The 27,985-nt window shown below is 35.0% G+C and overlaps 2 protein-coding genes across 2 annotated transcripts; one reads left to right on the top strand and one right to left on the bottom strand.

Annotated features, from left to right (window-relative positions):
• The first annotated feature begins 8,685 nt into the window (after nt 1-8,685).
• LOC122050630 lies at nt 8,686-10,900 on the top strand. Its single transcript, XM_042611521.1, has 7 exons — nt 8,686-8,905; nt 9,044-9,319; nt 9,674-10,074; nt 10,160-10,319; nt 10,478-10,596; nt 10,680-10,766; nt 10,844-10,900. Exons 1-7 carry the CDS (start codon nt 8,686-8,688, stop codon nt 10,898-10,900), a joined length of 1,320 nt encoding a protein of 439 aa, XP_042467455.1.
• Nucleotides 10,901-13,070: 2,170 nt separating this feature from the next.
• LOC122052387 (cytochrome b-c1 complex subunit Rieske-4, mitochondrial-like) lies at nt 13,071-27,027 on the bottom strand. The gene is made up of 2 exons (XM_042613884.1): nt 26,766-27,027; nt 13,071-13,974 (listed from the first exon to the last, which is right to left on the bottom strand). Exons 1-2 carry the CDS (start codon nt 26,932-26,934, stop codon nt 13,331-13,333), a joined length of 813 nt encoding a protein of 270 aa, XP_042469818.1. The 5' UTR covers nt 26,935-27,027; the 3' UTR covers nt 13,071-13,330.
• Nucleotides 27,028-27,985: the final 958 nt, after the last annotated feature.

Here is a 27,985-nt window from a genome sequence, read left to right as displayed (position 1 = left end):
TTAAAGTCAAAGACTCACCAATGCTAGATCACTAATCTAAGGGTTCACTCCTCACACTCACAACTTTGCTGTGAATGCCTCATTCTTGAAAATATTTCAAAGGTGGAGAAGTCTTGAACAAACTCAAAATAAGAATACAACAAGAACAAGAAAGTAAATATACAATACAATGAAAACCTTACTTGCTTGATCTCTTATTGCTTGAAAATACCTCTTGTTGACTTGAAAATACAGCAGCACTTCGCATTGGAATCCCTAAAACTGACATGAACAACTGTTGCTTCAAATCTTTGTGAAATCTCTTTTCTAGGGTTATTTCAACGCCTCCTAATCGATTAGTTTACCCCCAATCGATTGTTACGTCAGTTTAACAGTTCAAAACTTGTAAAATGACTCTTTTTACCCATCTAATAGATTGGTGAGTCATACCAATTGATTTGACAACTTCTAATCAATTGCCTAAACAATTCAGAAGCTTTCTATTCTCGTAAAAATTTTTCAATCTATTTCCCAATTAATTCTAACACCTACTGTGCTCGCATGAACAAAATTCAATCGATTGCCCTAATCGATTCGTGAGCCTAAATCGATTGCCTCAATCGATTCCAAAATCTTCTTATGTGAAAATACCCTTAATTGATTGTCCTAATCAATTAACATAAGGCCGAATTGATTAGCCAATTGATCTAGAGCCTTACTGTGCTTAGTGAAAACCTCCCAATTCAGCCTAATCAATTGGAGCAGGTGTCAATCGATTAGCCTAATCGATTGACACTACCTTAATTGATTGAGCTAATCGATCAAGCAACATTTTGTGTTGTCACAAAAACACGTCCAATCGATTCCCCTAATTGATTGGTGAAAGCTTGTATTGATTCCCCTAATCGATTCCAAACCCTTTTGCTCTCACAAAAACCTCTATCAATCGATTATCTTAATTGATTGCTTGAGTCAATCGATTACGTTAATCAATTATCCAACCCTAACTCCCTTAATCCAAGTTTAGGGTTTCTTTATCCAACCTCTGCTCAATCTTGACATGCAAGGGCCTCTTTATCAAATGTCTAGTCAACTCTTGACCCATTTGAACTTTTCATCTCCTGCCAACTTCTCATTAAACTTTCAATCACCAAGTGTCTGACCAATCTTTGCCACTTAGATTTTTCCCTTGCCTAGTCTGGTTAGGACTTCCACTGCCTAGTTCTTAACTAGGTCTTCACTGCCTAGCTCTGCTAGAACTTCCACTGCTTAGTTTCACTCACTAAGGCTTTCACTACCTAGTTATGCTAGGACATACACTGTCTAACTTTACTCACTAGACCTTTACTACTTAGCCCCGCTAAAACTTCCACTGTCTAGCTCCGCTCATTAGAGTTTTTCTATTGTCTAGTTCCCAACTAGATCTTCACCTTCTAGCCCTGGTAGTACTTCCACTACCTAACTTCACTCACTAAAGTTTTTTTTGTCTAACCTCCAGTTAGAACTTCTCATTACCTAACCTCTAGTTAGGACTTCTCATTGCCTAATCTCCAGTTAGAACTTCTCGTCGTCTAACCTCCAGTTATGACTTTCCATTGCCTAACCTCCAATTAGGACTTCCCTAGACAAGTATCCAATTCTCCCTTAGCCTACTTGACTTCTCTCTCATATATTGTCAAACATTAAAACTCAAACTCAAGCCCATTAGAGCTTAGTTATACTGGTCAACCTTAACCCGAGAATGATTGCACTAACAATATTTCTCTTTTTGATATTTGATAATATATTTAAATTAGACTAACCCATATTATCCCAACTCCCTTCTTCATCCCATGCCAAAATATAAATGAGGATTTGCTAACTTGAACCCTATATTTTCTCCTCCTTTGACACATATTAAAAATCTTCTCCCTAAGATTTATCATTTTATCATTCAAACTTCATAATAAAGGTTGCATACACTTTCATTGTCTCCAATGCTCAACCTTGAGCATTGATAACTAGCATTTTTTTTTGCTCTTATTCTTGATATCTTTACCTTTTCGCATGCTTAATTTTGTGTTTATAGTATGTGTTATGAGTAGGAATTCATTTTAAACTTAATTATAAATTTCCTACAAATTATAGAATTTAATCTCATATTTTTATTATGATTTTGTAGGAAATCAAAAAAATCATGAATTAGGGTTTGATCATATTGAATCTGGCTTTATTTGGTGATCAAACGAAGGAGATCAAGCCAAATCAATATGAACCGTTGATCCTGATCTAGAGAGATTTTATTCCTTCAATCAGAGTTAAGTCATCCAGCCCTCTATCCAGATTTAACTCTATGTGAACCGTCCGCCAGATCTAAAGATTAAATCAATCTCAATTTAATCTAAAGTAATCTGGACCGCTTATCTCAATATCTGATGGTATTGATTATCAGATTTTCTTCACTCTACTCATCACAAATGGATGGCTCAGATTCGATGGGAAAACCTTCACTTTATATTCTCGCACGCGAGCACAGTGCCACTCGGCTAGGGCTCGATTTCTCTCCTCATCATATGCGCGTCAGATGCTTTCTCTTCGCCCCGACGCCCGACGCCCGACGCCCCACGCCTCCAATCCTTCTTCTTCTCGCGATTTTGTCCAAGCGGCGATGGACGGCGGCATCTCCAGCGGCTCTTGCGAAGGAAATGACCTCATCTTAGGGTTCTTCAACGGCGGAGTGGTTTTGCTCCAGCGGTGGTGAGTCCCTTCACTCCGATTCTCGACAAAAGGGCGGCAGCGCATAACTAGGGCTTCTTGACGGCGGAGCGTTCTTCTCCGGCAAGCACCCCTCTCCATCCCTTCCTCAGAGGAGATTCTTCTCGCGGACGGCGTTGCGAATGCAGATCATCTCAGCAGAGGAAGGAATCCGGCCATTTCATCTCTTCTCCGGCGAGCATTTCATCTGAATCCCAAGGCTGAGGCTGCTGTGGACTTCTGCGGATGGTGTTGCGAAGGCTAACATGATCCCAGCAACTTCAGTCCTCAATTTCGGCAGAGGGAATTCTGTTTTGGTTGCTGTTGATGCTGCTATTTTTGTGGTTTCTTATTTCATCTAAGCTATCAAGTTTGTGCATTGGAAGCTGTAGATCAACGATCAGTCGGTTGAGTTGCTGTGCACCGGTTATGACGATCCATATTTGGGTCTCCGTGTGACAACGAGGGTAGTTGATTGGTGGGTAGTTGATTGGTGTTAGATCGGAGAAGAATGGTTTGGATAGTGTAGTTTACTTTATTGTTTAATTGTTCATGTTTAATAGTTAGCATAATTTCGTGTTTGATCTATTTGTGTTTAATGTACATTTGATTGTTTAGCTTCGTACTTTATTTAGTTTCATTTATATATGATTGTTGATCTTGTATGATAATGTGGTACAGGTTTAGTTTTTATGTATAATTAGGTTTTGTTCTTGGTTGTGTTTAGTTTAATTATACTTACATTTATGTATGTTTGAGTTAATTGTGCTTATTTTATGTTTGTGTTAATTTCTTTATGTATGTTTCTTCTGTAGATTGGATCCTTATAACGTAGAGTGACATTGTGCTATAAGTTCATCTTTGCTAGTAGTTAAGATTTCATTTATTGCATTAGGTTTAGTAAATCTCAAAATAAACTCCCATTGTTTGATTCTGTCTGAAAATAAAAGTCCTATCATTGATTCCATGTGAAAGACGATCTGGTCCTCTACTATACTATCTAGTGTAGGTTAAGGGGTTCGGTAAATTAAAATGAATTAATTTGATGTGAGTGAATGACAGTTGCTTAATACTTATCAAGTATTCATCTATCATCATGCCTTTAAGGAGAATCTGCTTCTCAAAATATACTCCAACTTTTATTATTGCACCAATAATAATTTGGAGTTTCTAAACATTTAAGAAGTTCCAAAATTTAAAGTCATGAGGTTAAGAATTCACCTTTGAATCTAAACCTCTTCCTTAACTTCATATTAGTCCTCTTTAACCATTCATTTCTCATTTTCATCCAGAAAATTATCCTTAAATATTTACCTAGGCACTTCAAAGGTTAGAGATAGTTAAATTGACTAAACGTGAATTAATAGACTAAAATCAGATCATTTCAATCAAAAATAGTCCTACTAATCGATTGGTTTTAGTTATTAATTGATCACAGTTCATCCAAATCAATTGGTGGCCACTGTCAATCAATTATAACACATCTCAATCGATTGACAATAGTGTCTAATCGATTGAAGTTTTTGATTTATGAATTTAATTTGAAATCCAATTTCAGAAACTCATTAATAATTCTACCATATTTGAATAATCATGAAATTTCACATAGACATTATTTATATCATATATTATCAGAAAAAAATAATTTTCTATGAAAAATATATCTTATTTTAAAAGAATGATACAAAACTAAAAATCATTGAAAACTTTAATATTTCACTCTAAGCTTGAGTTAACTTTAGTTGGTGCAATCGTCATCAGGTCAAGGTTGACTAGTTTGACTAAGTTCGAGTTGGCTTGAGTTTAAGTTTTGATATTTTACAATATGTGAGAGAGAAGTCAATTAGGTCAAGGGAAGAATGGATGCTTGTTTAGAGAAGTCCTAACTGGAGGTTAGACAATGGAAAAGTCCTAGTAAGTGAAGTTAGACATTGGAAGTCCTAGCGAGGCTAGGCAGTGAATATCTAGTTAGAAACTAAGTAACAAAAAAGTCATAATGAATGAAGCTAGGTAGTAGAAATTTCAGTGAGGCTAGGTTGTGAAGTCATAGTGAGTGAAGATAAGCAGTAGAAGTCCTAACGAGGCTAGGTAGTGAAAGTTCTAGTGAGTAAAGCTAAGCAGTGGAAGTCCTAGTAGGGCTAGGTAGTAAAGACTTAGTTGAGAACTATACAGTAAAAGTCTTAGTGAGACTAGGAAAGGGAAAAGTCCAAATTGGTCAAAGGTTGATCGGACACTTAGTAATTGAAAGTCCAATGAGAAGTTGGCATGAGATGGAAAGTCCAAGTGAGTCAAGGATTAACTAGACATTTGGTGAAGAAGCTCATACAGGTCAAGGTTGACCGAAAGTTGGTCAACAAAACCATAAACTCGGATTAAGGGAGTTAGGATTGGGAAATCGATTGGCCCAAGCAATTGATTAAGGTAATCAATTGAGAGAGGTTTTTGTGAGAGTAGAAGGAATTGGAATCGATTGGGGAATCGATTCAAGCTTTCACCAATCAATTAGGGGAATCGATTGTCCATGTTTTTGCGACAACACAAAAAGTTACTCGATCAATTAGCTCAATTAATTAAGACAGTGTCAATTGATTAGGTTAATCGATTGGGGCCTGCTCCAATCGATTAGGCTGATTGCCTAATGAATTGGGAGGTTTTTACGAAGCACATTAAGGCTCTAAATCGATTGTCTAATTAATTAAGCCTTATGTTAATCAATTGGGACAATCAAGAGTGTTTTCATGTGTGAACAGGAGGCTTTGGAATCAATTGGGGCAATCGATTTATAGTTCACCAATCAATTAGGAATCATGTTCACGAGAACACAGTAAGTATTGAAATTGATTAAGAGATTTTTACGAGAATAAAAAGTTTCTGAATCAATTGGGCAATTGATGAAAAGCTACTGAATCGATTGGTATGGTTCACCAATTGATTAGATGGGTGAAAAAAAGCTGTCATGAATGTTTTGAATGGTCAAGCTGATGTGGCAATTGATTGGGGGTAAGCCAATCGATTAGGATGTGTCGAAGTAACCCTAGAAAAGGAGGTTTAGCGAAGATTTGAAGCAACAGTTGTTCATATCAATTTTTGGGGATTCTGAGACGAAGTGTTGTTACATTTCCAAGTCAACAAGAGGTATTTTTGAGTAACAAGATCAAGCAAGCAAGGTTTTCATCGTATTGTGTATTTATTTCTTTGTTCTTGTTGTATTCTTGTTTCAAGTTTATACGAAGTTTCTCTATTTCCGAAAAGTTTCCAAGAAGGAAACATTCATAATGGAGTTCTGAATGTGAAAAGTGAATCTTTGATTTAGTGGCCTAAAGGAAGTGAATACTAAGTATAATTCAAATGTTAACATTGGTGAATCTTCGTCTCTACATGTCCTAACCTTCTATATTGTATTCTCCTTGAATTTTTTGGTCTTCCAAGCTGAGAGATCAAGATAATTTTTTATATTATCCTCTCCTCGGCTTCACTAGTCTTTCAAACTAAGGGATCGAGGTAGTCTTCATATTACACTCTCTCTAGTTTTGTCGGTCTTTCACATCGAGGGATCAAGATAATGTTCTATATTATTGGCTCTCCGAGCTAAAGGAGATCAAGATTGGTTCTTATATTTTCTCTAGGCCCATGGCCTTCTCTGTTACTCTCTCCCTTCACAAAAAAATATATAAATATCTTCTGAAACATAAAAAATTTCCTTGCACGTGCTACAAATTTAGAGAGGTAGGACTTTTGGACTATTGTGTGGTTTATCTTATAAAATATAAATGTCAAATTATGTTTTCATATTGTAGAATTGTCATATAATAAATACTAAATGATTCATGAATCTCATGAATATTTTACTATTTAAAGTTACAATTTTCAGGTTTTTGGTTTTATTTGTTGTGCAAATGATCAAACCAAAATTCAAATTGAATTTTGTTTGTGCTTTGGTCAACAAACCAAACTAAATAAAGATATAAATTTGGTTGGCTTGGTTTTTTGGTATGATCCAAACAAATGAAGACGATGATCTACACTTGTTGCTCAACGACAATTGTGTCTTGGGTAGACTAGACATGGGTCAGTATCAATTGATATTGTCCCTGACTGAACTAATTTGATATTTTATTTAAAAACTTCAAATTGGATTGGATAACCACCTGTATCATTTTGAAAGCAACCAAATGCTCATCTTTCTTCATATCTAAATCCTTTTTGTGCTTTGTTGTCGAACAAATACACTCCCCATCAATTATGATTTGCAATATTTTTATTCCTTAATAAAGCCTTTCGGTTGGTGTAGAAGGATATATGTAGTTCATCTTCACTTATTGGGATAAAGGTTTCAAGGATAAAGGTTTCAAGTTGTTATTGTTGAATAAAGCCTTTGGGTCAGCTAAAAGCTTGCCGATTTGTACATGATAATTTAAAATATAACTAAGATCAACCGAAGCTACTTGTTCCCAGTGGCGGACCGACGCGAGGGGGGGGGGGGGGGGGGGCTTCAGCCCCCCCCAGCTTGCTGCCGTCCACTATACATCACCGGAATGAGGAGGCTTCAGCCCCCCCACCTCCACCTGGACCGCTGGACGCTGGCGCGCCGCCCACTGGCCACTGCCAATGCCATTGCCGGACGCCGATAGCCCTCCCCTGTGGCGGAGCGTCATGCGCTGGTGCCGGCGTGCCGCGACGGCTGTGCCGTTGTGCGTAGTGCGTGCGCCGGTCTGTGAAGTGTGAAGCGTGTGTGCAGTGTGCGTCTGTGCGGCTGTGCCGAAGAAGACGAAGTTTTGTTCTGTTTTTTTTTTTTTACCAATTTTAATTAAACAATAATAGGTGGGGCCCATTGTTAAATAAATTAAATAATAAAAAAATAAAAAACATTAAACAGGGTTTGTAAAATGTAAAAGCCCCAAATTGCTTTGCAGCTGCTGCCTGCTGCTTCGCATTTCGCAGACGGCGGTTCAAACCCTAAGTCCCTAACTCCACTTCTTCCTCCTCAGTCCTCAGCTCTTCTCCCACTCCCACTCAAGTTACTCAACTCTCCTCCAAGTTCTAACTCTAACTCTCCAAGCCTCCAACCAAGGTTCTAGAGACTAGAGTCCAAACCCAAGGACCAAGGTCTCCAGCCTCCAACTCCAACTCGCAGTCTCTCTCAACTCTAACTCTAAGCCTCCAAATCCAAGCTTCAACACCATTTCTTCACAAGGTTAGAACTTAGATTTGCTATGTTTTAAATTTTTTTATTATTTGATTTTTTTTGAAAATGTACAGTCCATATTACAATTTAGTGAATTTACCATAGTTTAGTTTTCTATTAGATTGGTAGTTTTTCATTATTATTTATTTTATTTTTTTGTAAAATATGCAGAATTACATTTATAGTTTAGACTATTTAGTTTTCCATGAGTATTCTATATTTCTATTAAATTGGCAATAGTACTGTGGTCTATGGTAGTTTATTAAAGTTTTAGTTCAACATATATTTTTCCATTATATTTGTAGTTGTTCATTACATAATTTATTTTTAGTTATTTATTTGTGTAGGATATGGAGAGATTTTTTAAACGAACTCGTAGTTCCGGCTCTAGCTCCTCTAATGAGCCGAATGTTATTGAACAAGTAGAAAATCAATCCCGTGTAGAATTGAATTTGGATGATATTGTTAGTGATCCGGGATTACGAAAACCAATTGAAGAATTTGATATTACTATTCGAGATCAAGCTCGAAGAGAGTATGTGCTCCGAGGGCCTTGTCAACCAAATGGTCTTGTGTATCCGAAAACAACTTTTGGTAATCAAGAAAGAAGTTTTCAAGGAACTTGGTATAAAAAATATACATGGCTAGAGTATAGCATATCAAAAGATGCTGCATTTTGTTTTTGGTGTTATCTCTTCAAACCTTTAAATAAAGAAAATGTAGATAATGCCTTTATAAAAGATGGATACAACAATTGGAAAAGTGCATTAGAAAGATTCAATCGTCATATGGGGACTGTGAATAGTTGTCACAATGAAGCTAGAATACAATTTGAGGCTTTTCAAGATCAAAGGCATAGTGTGGGGAATATTTTACGAGTACATAGTCATGATATGGAAATTGATTATCGGACTCGTTTAACAGCAATGTTGGATGTGACACACTTTCTATTGAAGCAAGGGTTGCCCTTTCGTGGACACGATGAGTCAACTAGTTCTTCAAATAGAGGTAATTTTCTTGAGTTGCTTGAATGGTATAGTCAACGAAATGAAGAGGTTTCTAAAGTTATAAAACAAAATGCTCCTGCAAACAATCAATTGACTTCCCCAAAAATTCAAAAGGATTTAACACGTGCTTGTGCTTCAGAGATTACACTTGCTATAATCAATGATATTGGAGATAAATTCTTTTCTTTGATGGTTGATGAGGCTAGGGACAGTTCAGTGAAGGAGCATATGGGAGTTGTTTTGAGGTATGCGAATAAAAAAGGATGTGTGATTGAACGATTTCTTGCAGTTGTGCATGTGCCTGACACCAGTTCTCATTCTTTGAAAATGGCTATTGATGCTTTATTTGTGCAACATGGTTTATCATTATCTAGATTGAGAGGCCAAGGATATGATGGAGCTTCAAATATGCGTGGTGAGTTCAATGGATTGAAATCTCTGATACTACAAGAAAATCCATTTGCAATGTATGTTCACTGTTTCTCTCACTAGCTCCAATTAGTTCTTGTTGATGTTACCCATGATAATTTTACTGTGAGTGAATTTTTTGGGTATATCACTATGATTGTGAATATATCTGGAGCATCTTGTAAGAGGAGAGATCAACTTAGAAAGATTCAATATGATAAAATAATTGCTGAATTGGAAAGTGGAGAAATTACTAGTGGAAAAGGAAAAAATCAAGAAACTAGTTTAGCAAGACCTGGAGATACTCGTTGGGGATCACACTACTTAACATTACTTCGTTTATGCTCTATGTGGTCCTCAGTGATAGAAGTGTTAGGAAATGTATATGATGATGCCTCTTATTCTGCAAATAAAGGTGTTGCCGCAGGTTTAATTGAGAAGATGGAGAGTTATCAATTTGTTTTTGTGTTACATTTGATGAAGTATATATTGGGAATTACAAATGAGTTATCACTTTCCTTACAACAAGGGGATCAAAATATTGTTCAAGCCATGTCCTTGGTTAGAAGTGTGAAATGTCGACTACAAGACTTCAGGGAAGATGGATGGCAGATAATTTTGGAACAAGTTAACACATTTTGTGAATTGAATATGATTCCAATACTTGATATGGAGGACAACATGCTAACTCGTGGTCATGGTAGGCGTAGAGGGCAGCTCATCACCAATTTTCATCATTATCGTGTGGAGATTTTTTGTCAGGTATTATTTCTAAAAATCTATTTTTTTTTGTTAAAGATATTTCATTGATTATTAATGTTATCATGATTGCAAATTTGAATGATAGGTTGTTGATTTAATTATACAAGAGATGAATAATCATTTTTCAGAAGTTAGTACAGAATTGCTTGGTTGCATATCATGTCTTCATCCAAGAAATTCTTTCTCTCAATTTGATGTTCACAAACTCATCCATCTTGCTGATTTTTATCCCGAGGACTTCTGTGGTACTGATTATTTATTTTTGGAACAACAACTTATGAGTTACTTTTATAATCTGCGGGATGATCCTTACTTTTCTTCAATTGATGACTTGGGAATTCTTGCTCAGAAATTGGTTGAGACTGAAAAACATTTGGTGTTCCCATTGGTTTATGTATGATAGAGTTGGCATTAGTTTTACCAGTTGCAACTGCTTCGGTTGAACAAGTGTTTTCTGCAATGAAAATTGTGAAGACTGATTTACACAATAGAATGGGAGATGAATGGATGAATGACAGTCTAGTTGTATAAATTGAAAAGGATATTTTTTCTACAATTGAAAATGAGCAAATATTACAACATTTTCAACAAATGCAGTCTCGTAGAATCCAATTGCCTCCTCTTGTACCGACTCGTCAGTCGTCGCAGACTTCTGTGCCAACCCGGAAATGAAGCTCACCTATGGAAGAAAGGTAGACTAATCTTTCCTAAACTTCTAGTTTTTTTCTCTTGCAAGTTAGATTAAATGTTCTCAATGTTAATTTATCAGGTTATGGAGAATCAGTCTAGTATTAAGTGGGACAAGGGAAAGGCTCTCGAGTTCTAGTCTCTTGGACTCTTGGTAAACTCTAACAATATCATTTCAATCAGATATTGCAAGTATTAGTATTGCAGCTTGTTATATGATTTAAATGAGAATCCTAAGTGTTCAATAAGATCAATTGGTTATTTGGTTGTGATTAACTTAATAGGCTAAATGGCTAATAGCTTTTTCATAGAGAGTGTTTCCTGTTGTTAGTCATCAAGTGGGTTGCAAAATGAGATGTAGACCTATTTCTTATTGCTTCTGTATTGACAGAAACATTTGCTATTAAAGTGTTCTTTGTTCATCATTGATTCCTCAAAATTCTGAACTTCTTTTTTTTGCTCTGTTCTACACTATATCTCATAAGAATTCCATGCATATTATGATTTATATGAGTGACGTTCATGTTTATTTGGCTGCAATTTCTGCAGCAACCTATATTATACAAGAGTTGGAGCCTTGGAGGGATCAACACAGTAAAAATGAATAGACTAGAGTCTAGAGCTTAACTCCTTTGTTCGTTAAATTTCAGACTTTATGTGTATAGTTTCTGTAGACTGTAGTATCGTATATTATGCAAGAGTTGATGTAAAACTTTAATTATTAAATATTTTTATTTAGTCGTAAAAAAAATATCTATACAATTCAGCTCCCCTGAAATTTTTTTTCTGGTTCCACCCCTGCTTGTTGCGAGCATTACCCATGCATAAGTATTTGATGATTTTAGACTAACAACCATCTACATCATCTTGTCAGTTGAATTTTCATCATCAAACTAATTTCAGTATTTTCTCTAATTTAAACTTTATACTATATCACATTAGATATCGACTTCCAATATAACTCATTTAAGGCAATCGAACACGCTATCCTCCATATTTGAATTCATGAATAGCTATATCATCGAATTTGTGTTAATATAAAATTGTGTAGGGTCCGGGTCGATTAGAGAATCGTGTTTGAAGTTTTGCAAATTGTTAAGGAACTAGAATACACAATGATATTAGCACAAGGATAAGCATTCATCAAATAAATCATTCAAATAGTTTCATGAAAGCGTTTTATAAATTTACATGAGTAGTTCATTAGTACTTATAAATTTTGAATTTTTTGAAAAATTATATTTGTGGCATATTCTAAATTGTCAAGGGGAGATCAATGAGAGTGGATGAGAGAAATTGTTCGACTAGATGGCTTGGATTATGTATGTGGGGGTGAGAAAGAGTGAAAAATGAGTAGGAACAGATACGTTCATAACTTAAACGCCATAGAGAGTAAAGATGTGCAAAAAAAAAAAATCTAGCTCTGCCAAATACATATACTTCTTTGAGTCACCTTGAACAATCTAGTATTCAGGTTTTAACTTAGCTTCTAGGAATCAGTTATATCAAATTTCGCTCCAAATCAATTATCCATTTTTTTCATATAAAAACTCATTAAAAAAACTTATTTTGGTTAAATCTTAAATAAAATGTGTTGTTTGGGATGGCCAAGTAATTTTAACTGAAATTAATTTGTAATTAGGTCTATTGGAAGACCATATTTGGCCTTTGCATTTTCAAACTGTGAAGGATCATTCAGTAGTTTTGAGAAGAATTATTTAACCATCAAATAGTCTTATTCAAAAGTATACGATTGTCCTACTTGGTTTGCATTGGTCATTAAAAATATGATATGTATTCCTACAAGAATGAATACTTGTCTTAGTTTTCAATTTGGCTAAGACTGCCAAGTTGTGTCGAAGCAAAACTAGTTGATGGCCTATTAATATTGAGAGTAGAGATGTAGGGCATTTTAATATTGTTTTGTTTGTGTTTTTTTAAAGTAAAAAAGGGGGAATTGATTCAAAGATAAGCCATTAAAATCCATTGGCAGCCATTTTAGGACACACTTACAATCTCAATATTAAAGAATCTTTAGAAAACCTTGTGATCTGATGCTTACAAATTTTGCAGGATTTTAAACAAAATCTTATTCTTAATTTTCAAAATTTAGAATTTGATCAGCTAAACAAGTATTAGTAAAATATGATCACCTAACTGACCATGTCTTGTATAGTAATGATAGCTCATGAGCTTAGAGCATAAATTTAATCCAATATTACAGAATAGAGTTCTTCATACTCACAGTGCTGGTAAATGTGGTTAAAATGACTCAAAAACCATCAGTGAACATTAAAAAGCATAAACAGTATAGTAATGATCAATCTTTTTGATGATATCAACAGGGTAGCATGTTAACCAGGTAGATAAAAAACAATAGTCAATTCAACAGCATTCATCCAGATTTTGCTGACTGAAACAAGATGGTGAAATACTACTTAAGGTTGTTTCAATACACACCAAATTTCCATGGGAAATAGAATTATTTGAATCCAACTGCCAGGAGTTCAAGCAGTAAACATTCATCAACCAAAATATTTTGGGGAAGAGTGTAGATAAAAACTCAGGGTCAACCGATAAGCAACTTGTTTTCCTCCAAGAAGGTATACTGAGGTACTTCTAGGTTGAATGGTGCTGGACCCTTCCGAATCCTACCTGAGATATCATAATGGGAACCGTGGCAAGGACAGAACCAGCCGCCAAAATCCCCAGCATTAGGCAGTGGGATGCAACCAAGATGAGTGCAGACACCAACCACAATTAGCCACTCAGGGTTCTTAACTCTATCTGCATCCTCCTGAGGATCGCGAAGAGATGACACATCAACGGTGTTGGCCAGTTTGATATCTTTCTCTGTACGACGTCTAATGAAAACCGGCTTCCCACGCCACTTCACAGTCACTGTAGACCCTGGTTCTATGTTGGAGAGATCAACTTCCAAGGAAGCCAAAGCAAGCACGTCTTTGCTAGGAGACATGCTCAACACAAGCTTGAGAATCAAGAGACGAAGCAATGAAGCATAGACAAATCTCCCACCGGTCAATACAAAGTATGCAAATGCTCGTTTGCTTGGATCACCTGGTGCATAACGCTCATGGTTGTATTCATCGTAAACAATCTTTGAGCTTGGATTCTTCAGAGCAGCCACAGTAGCAGGAAGATCCACTAAACCCAAATCTTGATGCCTAGGGATAAGTGGCTCGGAAGCAAATCCTACAGATTTGTTAGCATTAAATAAATTAGGCTACAGAAAGCAGTAAGTTAATGACAGTTTTGCTAACTAGGTTCTGACAAATAGAGAAACATAAATGCCTCAATTGATTCATAGGGCATAAGTTATATCAGAGAATAAAGATCAACTCTTTTAAAAACGAATAACTTAGGTTTAATTTCTAAAATATGAAAATTTTTAATCATACAGACTTGCATATAGCTCAATGGAAGAATATCCATGCAGCATAGCCCAAATAGTTGAGGCAAATGATGATGAATATTTTAAGAATATACTTTCTTAAGAAAAGTTATGGCAATATACTCAAACAGTATTGCCCATTGCACAGAATGGCAATGCAGGAAGGAGTTAGGACCCATCATATGAGGATGGTGAAGTTCCAAGAGACTCAGTCTAGTAGACAGATATGACTGCTATATAAAAGTTTCCATTCCCTGCCCAACCAATACAACTTTGGTGTAGCTCTTGTAATTTCCTCAGTAGCCACATTAAACTTAAGTTGCAGACTGCAATACCATTTTCATATTCCAGTAAATTCTTGAATGCATTGTTTAATCTGATCCTGGCATCAAGTGTAAAATTCCTTCTAAATTATACTAAATCACTGAACAAAACCTGATAAGAACAAAACAAAAGCAAACAATTGGCTCCCATCAATGTTCAGTCCAACATACATCTAATGATAATGAACACAAAAATCCTTATCATGTTACAGATACTCATAATATATGAATCATATAATCAACTAAAAGTGCCAAGTATGCTAAATATTAAGTTACTCAAACTCAGCATTAAACATTATTGAATCAAGTTGACCAGACAAAACACAAGCCTCTTTGGATATAAAGGTTGATTAAGTTTAGGCTTGACCAAGTTTGCCATATTTTTACACGTTTTGATGCTTCTAATATGTGAATTATTGACCAACTTCCCAAGGATGCTGATCACTTAGTTGCTCAATCTCACCACAACACATTGCACCATGATTACAAGATAAAACAACCCGAGGTAAATGCCTCCCTTATGTGCTAGTCACTATTCCAAAGGCTAGTAGCCGCCCGTGATTTACCTCCTCTGTGTTGGCCTGGGACGGGTTGGCGGGGGCGAGCGTATTCGCCTTTTGCCACCATGATTACAAGATAAAACAAACCATTCTGTAGGTATGAATCTGGATTAGCTCTAAATTTGACTAGGTTTGGTCTTATTTTAGTCCATCCGAAGAAGTACAAAAAGGTGCAAATGAAAGGAGAAGTTCCCTTTATATTGGCTCATTTCTACAAACGAATATTGACCAATGCCTCATCTCAGCACAAATATGGTAAAACTTCATTGTACCATATTTATAAGACAACAGACACTTCTTTCGTTTTGAATCTGGATTAGCATTAGATTTGACCAAGTTTGCTCTTACTTGACCACCTGACAGTGCAAAAAGGTGCAAATGGAAGCAGAAGTTGCCTTCATATTGGCTCAGTTCTATAGACCACTCCATGTAATCAAAGCAGTCACAATGTTTATAAAAGCAGCTGGCTCATGAAAGCCGCTAAGAGGTCATGGCATAGGCATTGTGCATGCCTAGGAGAAATTTAACACACGCGTAAATGTTAACAAGTCATTTACATGTACTACATAAATGTACCTCATATATAAAGTCAAAAACATATAGTTATTATGTGAAAAGAGCAAATATGTAAATATGTAAATATGTAAGGGGTAAATATGTAAAGGGCTCATTTGTAATATTTCCTTATTCATTATAACACATAAAAGGTGGAGGGGCTGCCTAACAAGGAACCATTTTCACCTTAAAATGGTATAAGAGCCACCAGCTTCTTCCTAAGCTAAATTCATTCTCGGTCTGGCAATAAGGTCATGAGAGTCATTCTACGCCTTTCTCATTGTTGCAACTCTGTTGCTCACCTCAAGTGACCTTCCATAACATCCCTCTTTCCTTTTCCTTACTTCGCCACTGCACTTTCACAGGCCCTTGTCCCTTTTTCCATGTGCCATAGCATCTCAATCACATGTGCCTCATGCATTTATTTTCATTGGGTGTCTTCCTCCACATGTCAATCCACCTGTTCATGTTGCTTTAAGGATGCCCTAGCCATCACAACCATCTCCACTGCAGCAACCAAGCCTGCCCGCCTTCATTGCCTTCTTTGCAACTGCTTCCATGTCCCATCTCCAAGAGAAAACGAACAGCATCCAGCCTGCTTAAACTGTTGTCTCTTGGCCCTGCATCTCTCAAGTCGGTCCAGCATCAAGCAACAAAGTGTCCAACCTCCTTTTTCCCTAGTTCACAAGCTTGTGTTAGGCTCTACTTTCACTGTCATCTCTTGCTCTTCCATCTTTGTCCTCCAACAGTTGACATCGAGGCCCCCCAAGGGCACCTCACTTGCAGTTGCAAAAATAGTTATCCATCTCATGTAAAATGTTCTAGAATACAATTCTTTAGAATTTTAAGCAAAGAGGCAAAAGCAAATACCCTTTGCACTACATTGTATGTATTTATCCAAAGTGGAACAAGATGTTCTCAACTTCGGAAAAAGGTGAAGGAAAAAGGTTAACTCTACCTCTACTTAATCTAACTTAATTATTGTTGTTCCATATAGGAGTATTCGAGGCTTCTTAGGCTCCATGTTGATGTCAATGTTATATCCCAGCTGGTCACCTCATCTATCCATGGAGACTTTTTTAAACATATCATTGGTACCATATACTCCTCTAACCTCACACCACCCTTATGAGTTGGCAAAGTCATGATAGCCAAGGATTTCACTCATCCATTAAGGGCGTTGGAGATGCTCTCTTGTCACGAAAGATACATTTATCCTCAATATAATATATTCCTAAGCTTCCTTTGAATTTATTATCTATCAATATAAATACTAAACAATTGAATTGCTATATCCATGGCTTGAAATCTCATACCATATCGGACAGCATAGTTGAACTTATTCCTACGTCTTCACCTCTCCAAATTCATAATAATCTTCGTCATCCCTCATTTTGAAACTTGAGCTAGATAGCTCTCAATCTTTCCAATCTTCAACTACTAGGTCACCTTTTCCTAGTAGTCTTCATCAATGGAACTTATTCCTATGTCTTCACCTCTCCAAATTCATAATAATCTTAGTCATCCTTCTTTTTGAAACTTGGACTAGATACTTCCCAATCTTTCCAATCTTCAACTACTAGGTCACCTTTTCCTAGTAGTAGTATTCATAAGTAGGTTTTTGCCCCATTTGCTTTAGTTAATTAGGATGTTTGAGTTCAAGTTGAATCAACTTTACTTTTAGTTTTAGATATTTTATTATTGATGATTACTCTCAAATGAGTGTTTTCTTATGAAAGACCATACGAAACTTGTTTCTATCTACCTTCCTGTTATACTTAAATTAAAAATCAATTTAGCATTGTCATCAAGTGTCTACTTAATGACAATGCCAAGAAGTTTACTTTTTGCCCCCGGGGCAATGGTGCAGCGCCTTCTCAATTTCCAAACATCTAAGGATCGAGTCCCAGCTTGTCCCAGCTTCGGTGAATTAACGGATGAATTTACCTTAATGAGCGGTTGATCTAAGAACTTTGGGCTAATGGGCCGCCCGCTACGAGCGCTCCCTGATTTATCTTGATGGCCTATGGGAACTTCCATGGGACAAGGTCGGTCATCCCAGGATTAGTCGACGTAAACTGGATACCTGATGCCAACTTAAAAAAAAAATAGCAATGCCAAGAAATATTTGTCTCTCTTTTTAATATATTTTATCATTGAGTTAATATTTTTCATTCATCCTCATCTCCTTATAACACAACAAATTGGTATTGAGATTAATAAACTTTACTCCTCATGTGATACCCTTTTTCTTTTTGGGGTGATGTTATTCTCATTGTCTATTATCTTATCACTCATATATCATGTTCTACTCTTTATGAATATATTTTCTTTATTATTCTCCTTCCACAATATATTATATATTTTCTTCCACCACAATGTAAGATCTTACAAGTCTAGGGATGCGCTTGCTCTATTCAGTTAGATTCCCTTAGTTAGCATAAGTTGTCTCCAAGTCACGTGCACCTTTCTTGGTTATGGTAGGTTATAAAAAGATTACCGTTGTTACTCTCTTGGAACACAGTGTTGAATCTATCAAGATGTTACTTTTTTAAAGTCCACTGTTTTCTTTTGCTCTACCTCATCTTTATTGGAGGTAGTGCACAATATTCTTCTCGTTCTTACTTTTGTGTTCCTACTGAATTATTTTTTCCACCTCCATTTATGAACCTCCCTCCACCCTCTACTATTGTTGACCACTTGAGACAACACCCCGATAGAGGAGTACAATCAATGTCTGCACCTTAAAGACACTCCAGCAACTCCTTGAGACTCTCACTTTAAAATTGTGTTGTCATTTTAGATCCCCTTTTGATTTGAACATTTCCAATGTTTTTTGCAAAGGAACTCATCAATGTTCCACTTCTCACCAACTTTCTCATTTTATGTCTCATAGCTATTACTTGCTATTACTCAACTATTCTAGCTTTGTGCCTTCTTTATCACCAGCCAGTTCTCAAGAATGTTTCAAAGGCACTTTCAAATCTACGGTGACCACATGCTATAATTGATAAGATGAATTCTCTACAATGGTAATTAAGAGGTAGTTCTCTTCGTCCAAGGAAGTCTGCCATAGATTGCAGATGAATTTTCTCCATTAAGTATTCTCTCAATGGTACTATTAACTACTTAAAGGTCGCCTAGTGTTAAAGAGACACATTCAAATTTATGGTGTTGACAACCTAGATACAATCTCTCAAATAGCCATGGTTACTTCAGTTTGCCTTTTCCTCTCTTAAATTGTCATCCTTCACTAGCTTCTTCATCAACTTCATATAAAGAATGTTTATCTTCGTAGTGATCTTGATGCAGCAGAAACTATTGAATCATTGATTCGAACACGAACGTCGAAAATAATCTTCTAGAGACATGTTGATTCAGCATAATACCAATAAAATAGGCATCCAAAAACTCACCATTTCGAAAAAAAGAAACTTCAAAAAAGTTTATTGATCAAAACAACTACCCTAACATCAGCTAAACAAATAGTTTAAATAGTCTCAAAAACCTAACAATATAAAAGACAAATAACCTTTAAAAAACTAAAATTCTTTGGAGTCCCCGAAAAGGCTTTTTTGGGCCTTGGAATGGCTGTTACGGGTTACATGCATTAACCAATTCTAGATCTCTGAACGAGCTTCGATTTGATATACTGTGTCCTGTGATTCAACCCGAGTCAAAAGTTATGGTCTCTCAAAGTTCATCATGACCGCCGATCAAAATGGTCCCAACCCGAGTCAAAAATTATGGTCTCTCAAAGTTTATCATGGTCGCCAATCAAAATGGTCACAAAACTCTAGGCTCTGCTACTCCATATCAGATCTTTTAAAGTCTACTAGTGATCGTGCACACGCGTCGCGTGTGTAATATAATACATTGAAATCACATTGACCCTTTATAATGAAATTATATTAATTAAAGCATTTTAGCATTAAAATACTAAAGTAGAGTCATTAGTAGTCATTAGGGTAAAGTACCTGACTTTTGAAAATCTGAATTATTTGGGTCTTTGAAAATCCGAATTGTTTGGATTTTCGAGTGTCATCCTTATGGCTTCCCTATGAAAAAAATTAATTTAATTTGATATTATACTTATCTTAGTAAAAAAACTAAGAAAAATATACTTTTTTAATATTGTTGGCCTAAAATATTTATAAAAGCTTCTTTGATCATGGTATTATCAATTCTAAGATGTGGGACTAAAAAGAACTATATTTTTTTTATATAAAACAATCAAAGAAAATTAATGATGAGAAAAATTCATAATAATTTGCCGCAGCTAAGTCTCGAACTCTAGATCACTGATTGTTTCGCTTGTGGAATTACTAATAAAGCTTGGAATTATTTTTAGTGTGAATAGAAAAAAGGATATTAACGTAAATTCATTTTAGGCTTCACCAAAATTAGTTAGTAAAAGGGAGAGATTTTTAATAAAATAGTAAGATATAGAGCAACTTCCGGTGTTTGTCATTCAAAGAGGCTAGTTTGGTGCATAATCTAAAGAAGTCTTTGTATGACCTAAAGCAATCTTAGAGAGCTTACTTTGGGAATTCAAGCATGAACGAGTGAAATACATACTCATTTTAAATCTATAAGATGCATTCTTCTTATTATGTAAGACTCCAGCAAAATTGTAAAATTGAAATATTGCTTTCATGAACAATTTCAGTGTTATAAATGGCGATAAGCAGTGGCGGGGACCGCCTACTGCCTCGGCTGCCTAGGCATCGATTGAATTTTTTTTACTATTTTTTATATATAATATTATAAATAGTCGTTATTCCTATATTTACTTTTAATAAAATATATTAATTAAAAATAAAAAATTTAATCTAAATATTTTTTAAAAAATTAAATATATATATATAATTAAATTAATGGAATAATTTTATTAGACTTTAATTAAGTCTATTTAAATTATCTCAATTATAACGAAGCGTTGATTAAAATTATTAACATAAAAATTAATTAAACTGCATACCTTGTTTCAGCTCAGCGACAAGTCCAACGTGTCACCCGGATCGTGCGACATGTCAAGACACATCGTTGGGAGGGCAACACGTCCGAGCCCGTCGTCGGGCTCAGGCAATGCATCGCCGGGCACAGGCGATGCATTCGAACAAGTCGCAATGGTGAAACGACTGCAGCGATAACGACGGTGGCGGTTCCAAGTGCAGCGTGGCGGAAGGAAAGCACTGCCTTTGCTTGAGGCGGTACGGCTTATGCCCGCCTCCCGCTTAGGCAATGCCTAGGTGGAACACTGACAATTTCAAACTACTTGGGTAACCTTTAGCATTTTCTTGATATAGATGTTGTTATCTATAAATATATCCCATAGCACAAGTATATATTGGATATACATGATAAGGCAAACATACTAGGGATTAAATGTTATAGAGAATCATATAAATTCTAGTGTCATATTAATAAGAGACAAGAAGAGCCACTAACTCATGGGAAAGTATAGAAAGTTGATAGATGAAATGAACAATCTCAGAGTCACCATCCTTTGATTAGCATGATTTTCTAAAGAGTTCCTGTCAAAACCATTGGATAGCAACTATGAGAATTGCACTTTGCCTGGAAGGTGCAAGAAAAAGTATTTTATTTTGTGATAAGGTCATTTTCAAGTTGTGGATTAGTAATGCAAATTGGGTAGGTTTTCCAACAGAGAGACGATCTACATTTGACTATTGTCTTCTCTTATGATAACCTTGTTTCCTAGTAAAGTAACAAGCACACGAAGGTGACAAAGATCGAGTGCAGAGGCGAAATATAGAATCATGGCCTTAGCAACATGTAAGCTCATTTGGGTTAAGCATCTGATAGCAGAGCTAAGGTTTGCCCCTATGTAGCCAATGAAGCTTTCCTGTGACCCAAATTTTGTGTTTTGTAAGAGGACAAAGCATATAGAAGATGATTGTCATTTCATCAGAGAAAAAGGTAAATATAAAGACATCATCACGTTGCTTTTATTGGTTCTAATAATTAATTAGTAAATTTGCTAACCAAATCATTGGAAGACCTACTATTGAATCTATTTGTAACAAACTGGATTCCTAAAGATACGTTCAAACTAACCTATGAGGAAGTATAGTGTAAGGAGTATAAGGTGGAGTACCTAGGGTTTCTAATGAGGAATCATTTCCCCTTAAAAATAACTAATAAATATAAGTAAATGCAATCTAAAATCATCAACAATAGAAAAGCTTCTAATATTATATAGTGTTCTCATTAGCAACCTAGGTAGCCATGTAGGTGTTTAAGACAACGAACAACATTGTATATGAAATGCATGGTTTCTTTAGGTGATTGGGATGATTAGACAAGCTAGGCAAGCTATAAAGAAGAACAAAACCAATGTGTTTGATCATAAAGAAACATTTATGAATCTTTTGTGGTATATTATCTATTAAATGAGATTAATACTACTCTTTTTTGTATTTTTTCCATTAATTATTTTACTTAATAAAAGATATCTATACTAGATATTCAAGACCTAAAGCCAATTTGATTTATAGAATAGTTATCTCTTATTCACCTCTCAAAAACTTTCAAAATTTTGTGGCTCCTACTTGATAGTTCTATAATTAAACCAATATTGCATACATTTATTCTCTCGTAAAGAAGTGCTAAGAATAATTTCTATGGTAGGCGCTCAAAATTCTCCATGAATATATAACACAGGAGGGAAGTGATAGGGTTAGAAAATTAAGGTTTTCTTTAAGGGACCAATTAGAAAACTAACTCAATTTTTTTCTCAATGAACCACACCAAAGCAGACTCTTTTCATAACACCTACATGAATCCATAAATCATTAGGTAAAGTGGTTTCCCGCTATTTCTGCTAAGATAGCCCCACACACCACATTTAGAGCAAGTGCTTAAAGGGGGGCACTTAATCACTAGGCCCAAAAGTCCCCTTCCACTTCTTCCTAGATCACTTTTATAGAATTGTTAATAAAAAATAAACTCCTATTAATCTAACACAATTATACAATTAATAAAAGTTAAAAATATAAATTTATTTAATATTTTAATTTATATTTTACTTCCTCATCCCAATAATTTATAATTAACATTATTTTTAACTTATAACTAGTGATCTAAAAGTTTATTGTCCTTACCATCCACTTTTAACTTATAATTACTAACCCTAACACTTAGTTATTAAAAAAGCTCACCTTATTTAATGTCTCGGCCACCTATGACTTATCCACACAACCAATTTTATTAATTTAGCTTTAAAATTTAAAAAAAATAATAATAATTGTTTAACTTATTAACAGAAAACTTCAATAAACAAAAAACTCTTTCCCTGTTTAACAACCAAGGCTATGCCCTAAAGATCCAGCTTCTTCTTCACGAGCAGCACCTGCTTTTTCTTGGTGTGCCTTCTTCTATGCAAGAACCCTTCTCATAATCCAACAAACTCATGTCTGCACTGCTTCTCGTTTGCATCCCTGCAACATGTCCCTCCAGTACCACCATACCTGTAACCGCCAGTACAAACTTCCAACACCCCATTTTTCTCACGCCCAACTGCAATGTGAACAGGTACTATAAGCTTTTAATGCTGCTCATCTATTTGCTTGCGGAAACAGATCAGATTCTTCCCTTTGATTCCTTCTAGTTGAACAGAATCCTTTCTACATGATTTAATTTCCCAAAGAAATATATGGTACCAGCCAAGATAGGATCAGTTTCTGCTAATCCTAGTTAAACTTGACCGACTCACATCGAATTGGTTAGACTGACAATTTGACAACTATGCTTTATTCTCAAAATTTTATTAAAAACTTAGTTAATACCTCTATCTCGGTATCTCCTAGACTCTTCCAAACTTCAATAGGAGCATTATACAAAACTGCACTTTTACATAGCTTTATTCTCCTAAAGTTTCTTTAACCTAGTTAACCTAATGTTATAAATAATTTGCGATCCCTAAATCTACCATAATTTGCAATCTCTAAAAAAAATTATCTACAGAATGCTCATTAAAATGTTTACAAAAAATCATCTTTCTCTAATTGCACTAGGTCAGCAAGAACCTTTCAATTTTATCTTGCATGAATTTAACATTTCTAAAATCAACATTTACTATCTCTAACCTTTGGAATCTGTTCACCCCATACAGTTTAGACTTTATCATGCTTATAAGTTCACATAACATTCATATCATCAAACTCTTTATTCCAAACCTTATCATTTTTGAAAAACAATATTATCGTATTGTTGTCCTTGAAACCCCATCTAGTTCTTCAAAAATTAATAAATTTTTCCCATACCTTTTCTTAGATCTATATCAAATACCATCAATCAAGTTAACTAGTTAAGCATTTCTCAAGTATTATCTCCTAAATTTTACACATAATCTACATTCCTAGTAAGAAAAAAACTATTTTGACTTTTATTATTCCCACTCTTAGAGAAAAAAATCAACTGATTATTTCTGTCTTCATAACATGAGCATTAACAATCATGTTGAGTATTAACAATCAAAAGATATAGCAAACTTCAAAATTATACTACCCTCTTAAGTTCTTTCACCAAATCCAAAACCTACATGTATAGGAAAAAGCAGTTATTACATTTACCATCACATCTCCTTAACTCCATTTCTTTTTGTTTTTTAAAACTAGAAACCAACTATCCTTAAATCCACTTTAAATGATAATCGTGATTTTACCCAGGAACTGTCAGTGAACACACCAACCATACCTTCCTACCTGATTCGTCTGCACACACCCTCCCATCACTGCTGCTCCAAATCCTAACACCTCCAGCCACTGCTCATTGTAGCCCTCCACTCTCTGTTCGACATTCACCGACATTGCTTGGTGTTGATCCTTAACCCTCCTCATTTTATAACTCATTTTCTTTGATTCGTTCCTCGTGATTGATAAAAGGAATCAAACTCAGACTCCTTTTGTCTCATTCTGTTCTGGTCATGAACACGCAAGACCACACATGACCAACCACAAGAATACCCATGTGATACGGGCAGCACAAGATTAATTACCTCGTGTTGACAAATTTCATTGCTTGTGGTTGCATATAAATTTGCCATATCTTTTGGATTGTGGATACAAGCAGCACCTCAAACACTGCACTAAACTACATACTTTTGTGTGATTGCAGATAAATTCAAGTGTTGGATTAGAGTAATTAGTTTTTTCCAAAAGAAATAACAAAGTTATATCCAAGTGGAATATGAAAACAACAGGAACACCAAAGGAGCAAAAATAATTAGCTTGTAATTTTTGTGTACTTCCTAATTGGCTAAATAGGTTGTTGTGCATATGAGTGAGCACTAACTATCAAGCAAAATTTGAGACACGATATTGAAAGGATTTTAGAAAAAAAAAAATTAATTTAATGGTTCCCTTTGGTGAAAAAATTTTCATTATCAATTACTGAAACAATGAACTTCCAAAGGAATCGATTAATCATATAAAACTTTTCCCAATTAGAATTTTCCTACAAAGACTCTTACAGATTATTAATATTTTACTTAGCAAAATCACATACAAATATTTCAAGTAATCAAAATTGATTGAATTTCTCAGACTAAACTCAAAACAACCTATTCCAGAAATGTTCTCCATGTTTGAGAGTATAAATGTCATCTAATAATCTGTTTACCAATTTGAGTAAACTGAATGAAGTTTCTCTAGTCGTCATACTGAACCCAGTTTTTTAGATTATTTTTTTAACATAGCATACTAGTCTTATGCACAAAAGGATAAATGCAGGTGTGCTCTATGATGCAATTGGATATACAAATCTTTAGTACACAATCAAATAAATGAACTGGGTCAATCTACCAAATCAATTGACAACTGCTGAATCTAGCCGACTAAAAAACGATTTATACATCTAAGTGTTATGAAGGTCATAGTTATTGTATGAATACCAAATTAACTTACAAAATCACATATATCAACAATGCCATATATTGCAATTAAATCAGTGGATAGTTAATGGACAGATAACTTGATGGATGAACCAAATATAATTATGCAAGTCACATGTTATATTCAACAAAATGATTATGCATTCAGTTGCAATATCAGGCATAGATATATCAATTGAAATATTGTATTCACTATGCAACCAAAATGGTCTGTTCCACCAAGTCAACAGCTAGATCAGATCTAAAAGCATGAAGATGGTTTAAATGAATGCATACTATTCAAACTAGAAAAGCAGATTATTTCATCAGTTCAACAATCAGACAAAATGTGATGCAAAGAAGCATTTGTTTGAACCAATTTATTTCACATAGTTACTTATCAGATAGTTTACTTGCTTCAGTAGCAACTTAATGACATCATATATTCAGTAACAAAATGTACTATAATATGACATCCAAAGTGCAAAAAAAAAAAACCAATGAAACAGCACCAAACAATCTTTCCCTTTTCCTCCTTCAACTTTCAAATCCAAAGATTATCTTGAAAGGGATGTCATAATGCATTAATGCTGAAGAAAATAGACCAAGATCACTGATACAGCTTTTTACTTTAAATTTATACAGATGAGCAAAACATTGAAATGTTCCAAAACTGCAACGGCTGACTTCACAAATTGATTGCAACAACAAATATTAAAAATTAAAAGAGGTCAAGGAGAGAAAATACTAGTAATTGGTGAAATATTCAAAATCAAACACTCAAACAGGTAACTTTCTCATTGGGGGATTAAACTATTCAAGGTTTTTTAAATATCAAAAAAAGAAATGACAAAAATTATATGAATTACTAGAACAAGACTACACGATCTGTCAATCTAGGGCAGTAAAGACGGCATCCTGAGGTTGGTTGCGATCAAGACAGAAACCTATAATAAAAAATCCAATTTTTTTCATCAGTTTATATCACATGAAGGAATTCCTGTCTACTGATGTAGTCGCAAGTATGAACGCCGGAGGAAAAAAATAGGGGATGGGGGCCAGCATCAACGAATTTGCAATCCTACTTACTAAAGAATGAAGGAAACAAATTAAAACAGACAACCATGAGAGGAATACCAAGGGAATCTAATTTCACCGAACCTGAACCCAGCAATCTACAAATCACCAGTGAGCAGATTCAAGATGTCTCTTTTCGCTAAAATTGATTTTAAAATGATGACAGGGGAGGAAGCCTTCACCTCTGATGGCCCCAACAATAGGCGATTGATAGGCGAAACGAGAGAGGCAATCGTCGGCTGGGGATGGATCCACAGCTCCATGTATAGGATTGCGCGAGAAGAAGGCGGAGGCGGCCGACGTCGGCCGGCATAAGAGCTCAGAGAGCCTTCTTCCTGCGAGCCTCAACATCGTCCGAGAAATGGCGATTTCTAGGGCTTCGATCAGAGAAGAAAAGGGACGACGAAGTAGTATATACTAATGCTTTCTGTAATATAGTGCGCCTCAGGTGCAACGATCTAACTCTATACCTCCTATAATAAGCCACGATTTAAACTCAATGCCCCGCATAATTTGGCAAATATAAGTTCCAAAATATAGATAAAAGAATCTTTAATTTTTTTTTTATTTTTTATTTTGATATAAATAAATTGAAATTTTTTTCATAAAAATAATAATTGAGATTAAAGAATAACTATCAAAAACTTTAGAATTTTTTTTAATATTTTAGATTTTAAAAATTATCTAACTCAACAATAATTAAATCTTATCATACTAAGTGAGGTCGGCTATATAAATCATTTTATGTCATTGAACTATATTTCCTATTATATCCTTATATATACTTAAATAAATTTTATCATATTTTATTATTGTTAATGAAGTTTTTTTTTTATTTTCGTCTTCCACATTTGATATGTATATTTGTCATGTTTCATATTATATAACTAGAGCATTTATTTCTCGTCTAAGTATATTCTCGTATCATCTTAAATGTGTCTCTTAGAGTTTTTCCTCAATAGATGCAACTCCGACTTTTCCTTTAATGCTCTCATTTCTTATTCCGTTCATTCTCGTATGTCCACACATCTAGCTTAACATTCTCATTTCTGCAACTCTCATCTTCTGCTCATGTGCTCGAGTCATAGCCCAACATTCAGTTCCATATAATATAGCAGATTTAACTATGATTTTGTAAAATTTTCTTTTATGTTTTAGAGGTACTTTACGGTCACATAAAACGTTCAATGCTCTTTTCCATCTCAATCATTCTGCTTGTATTATATGTAAGACATCTCTCTCAATATCTCTATCATTTTGTAAAAAGATCCTAAATATCTAAAGCTTTCAGTTCCGGCCAACTCGTCATCTCCTATCTTAATAATTGTCTCATTATGTCTAATATTACTAAACTTAAATTTCATATATTCTGTCTTTATTCTACTAAGCATAAAACTTTTCC

The sequence above is a fragment of the Zingiber officinale genome, chromosome 3A (assembly GCF_018446385.1).
Source record: "Zingiber officinale cultivar Zhangliang chromosome 3A, Zo_v1.1, whole genome shotgun sequence".
Classification (NCBI taxonomy): Eukaryota; Viridiplantae; Streptophyta; class Magnoliopsida; order Zingiberales; family Zingiberaceae; genus Zingiber; species Zingiber officinale.
This window is presented reverse-complemented; position numbering and strand designations above follow the sequence as displayed.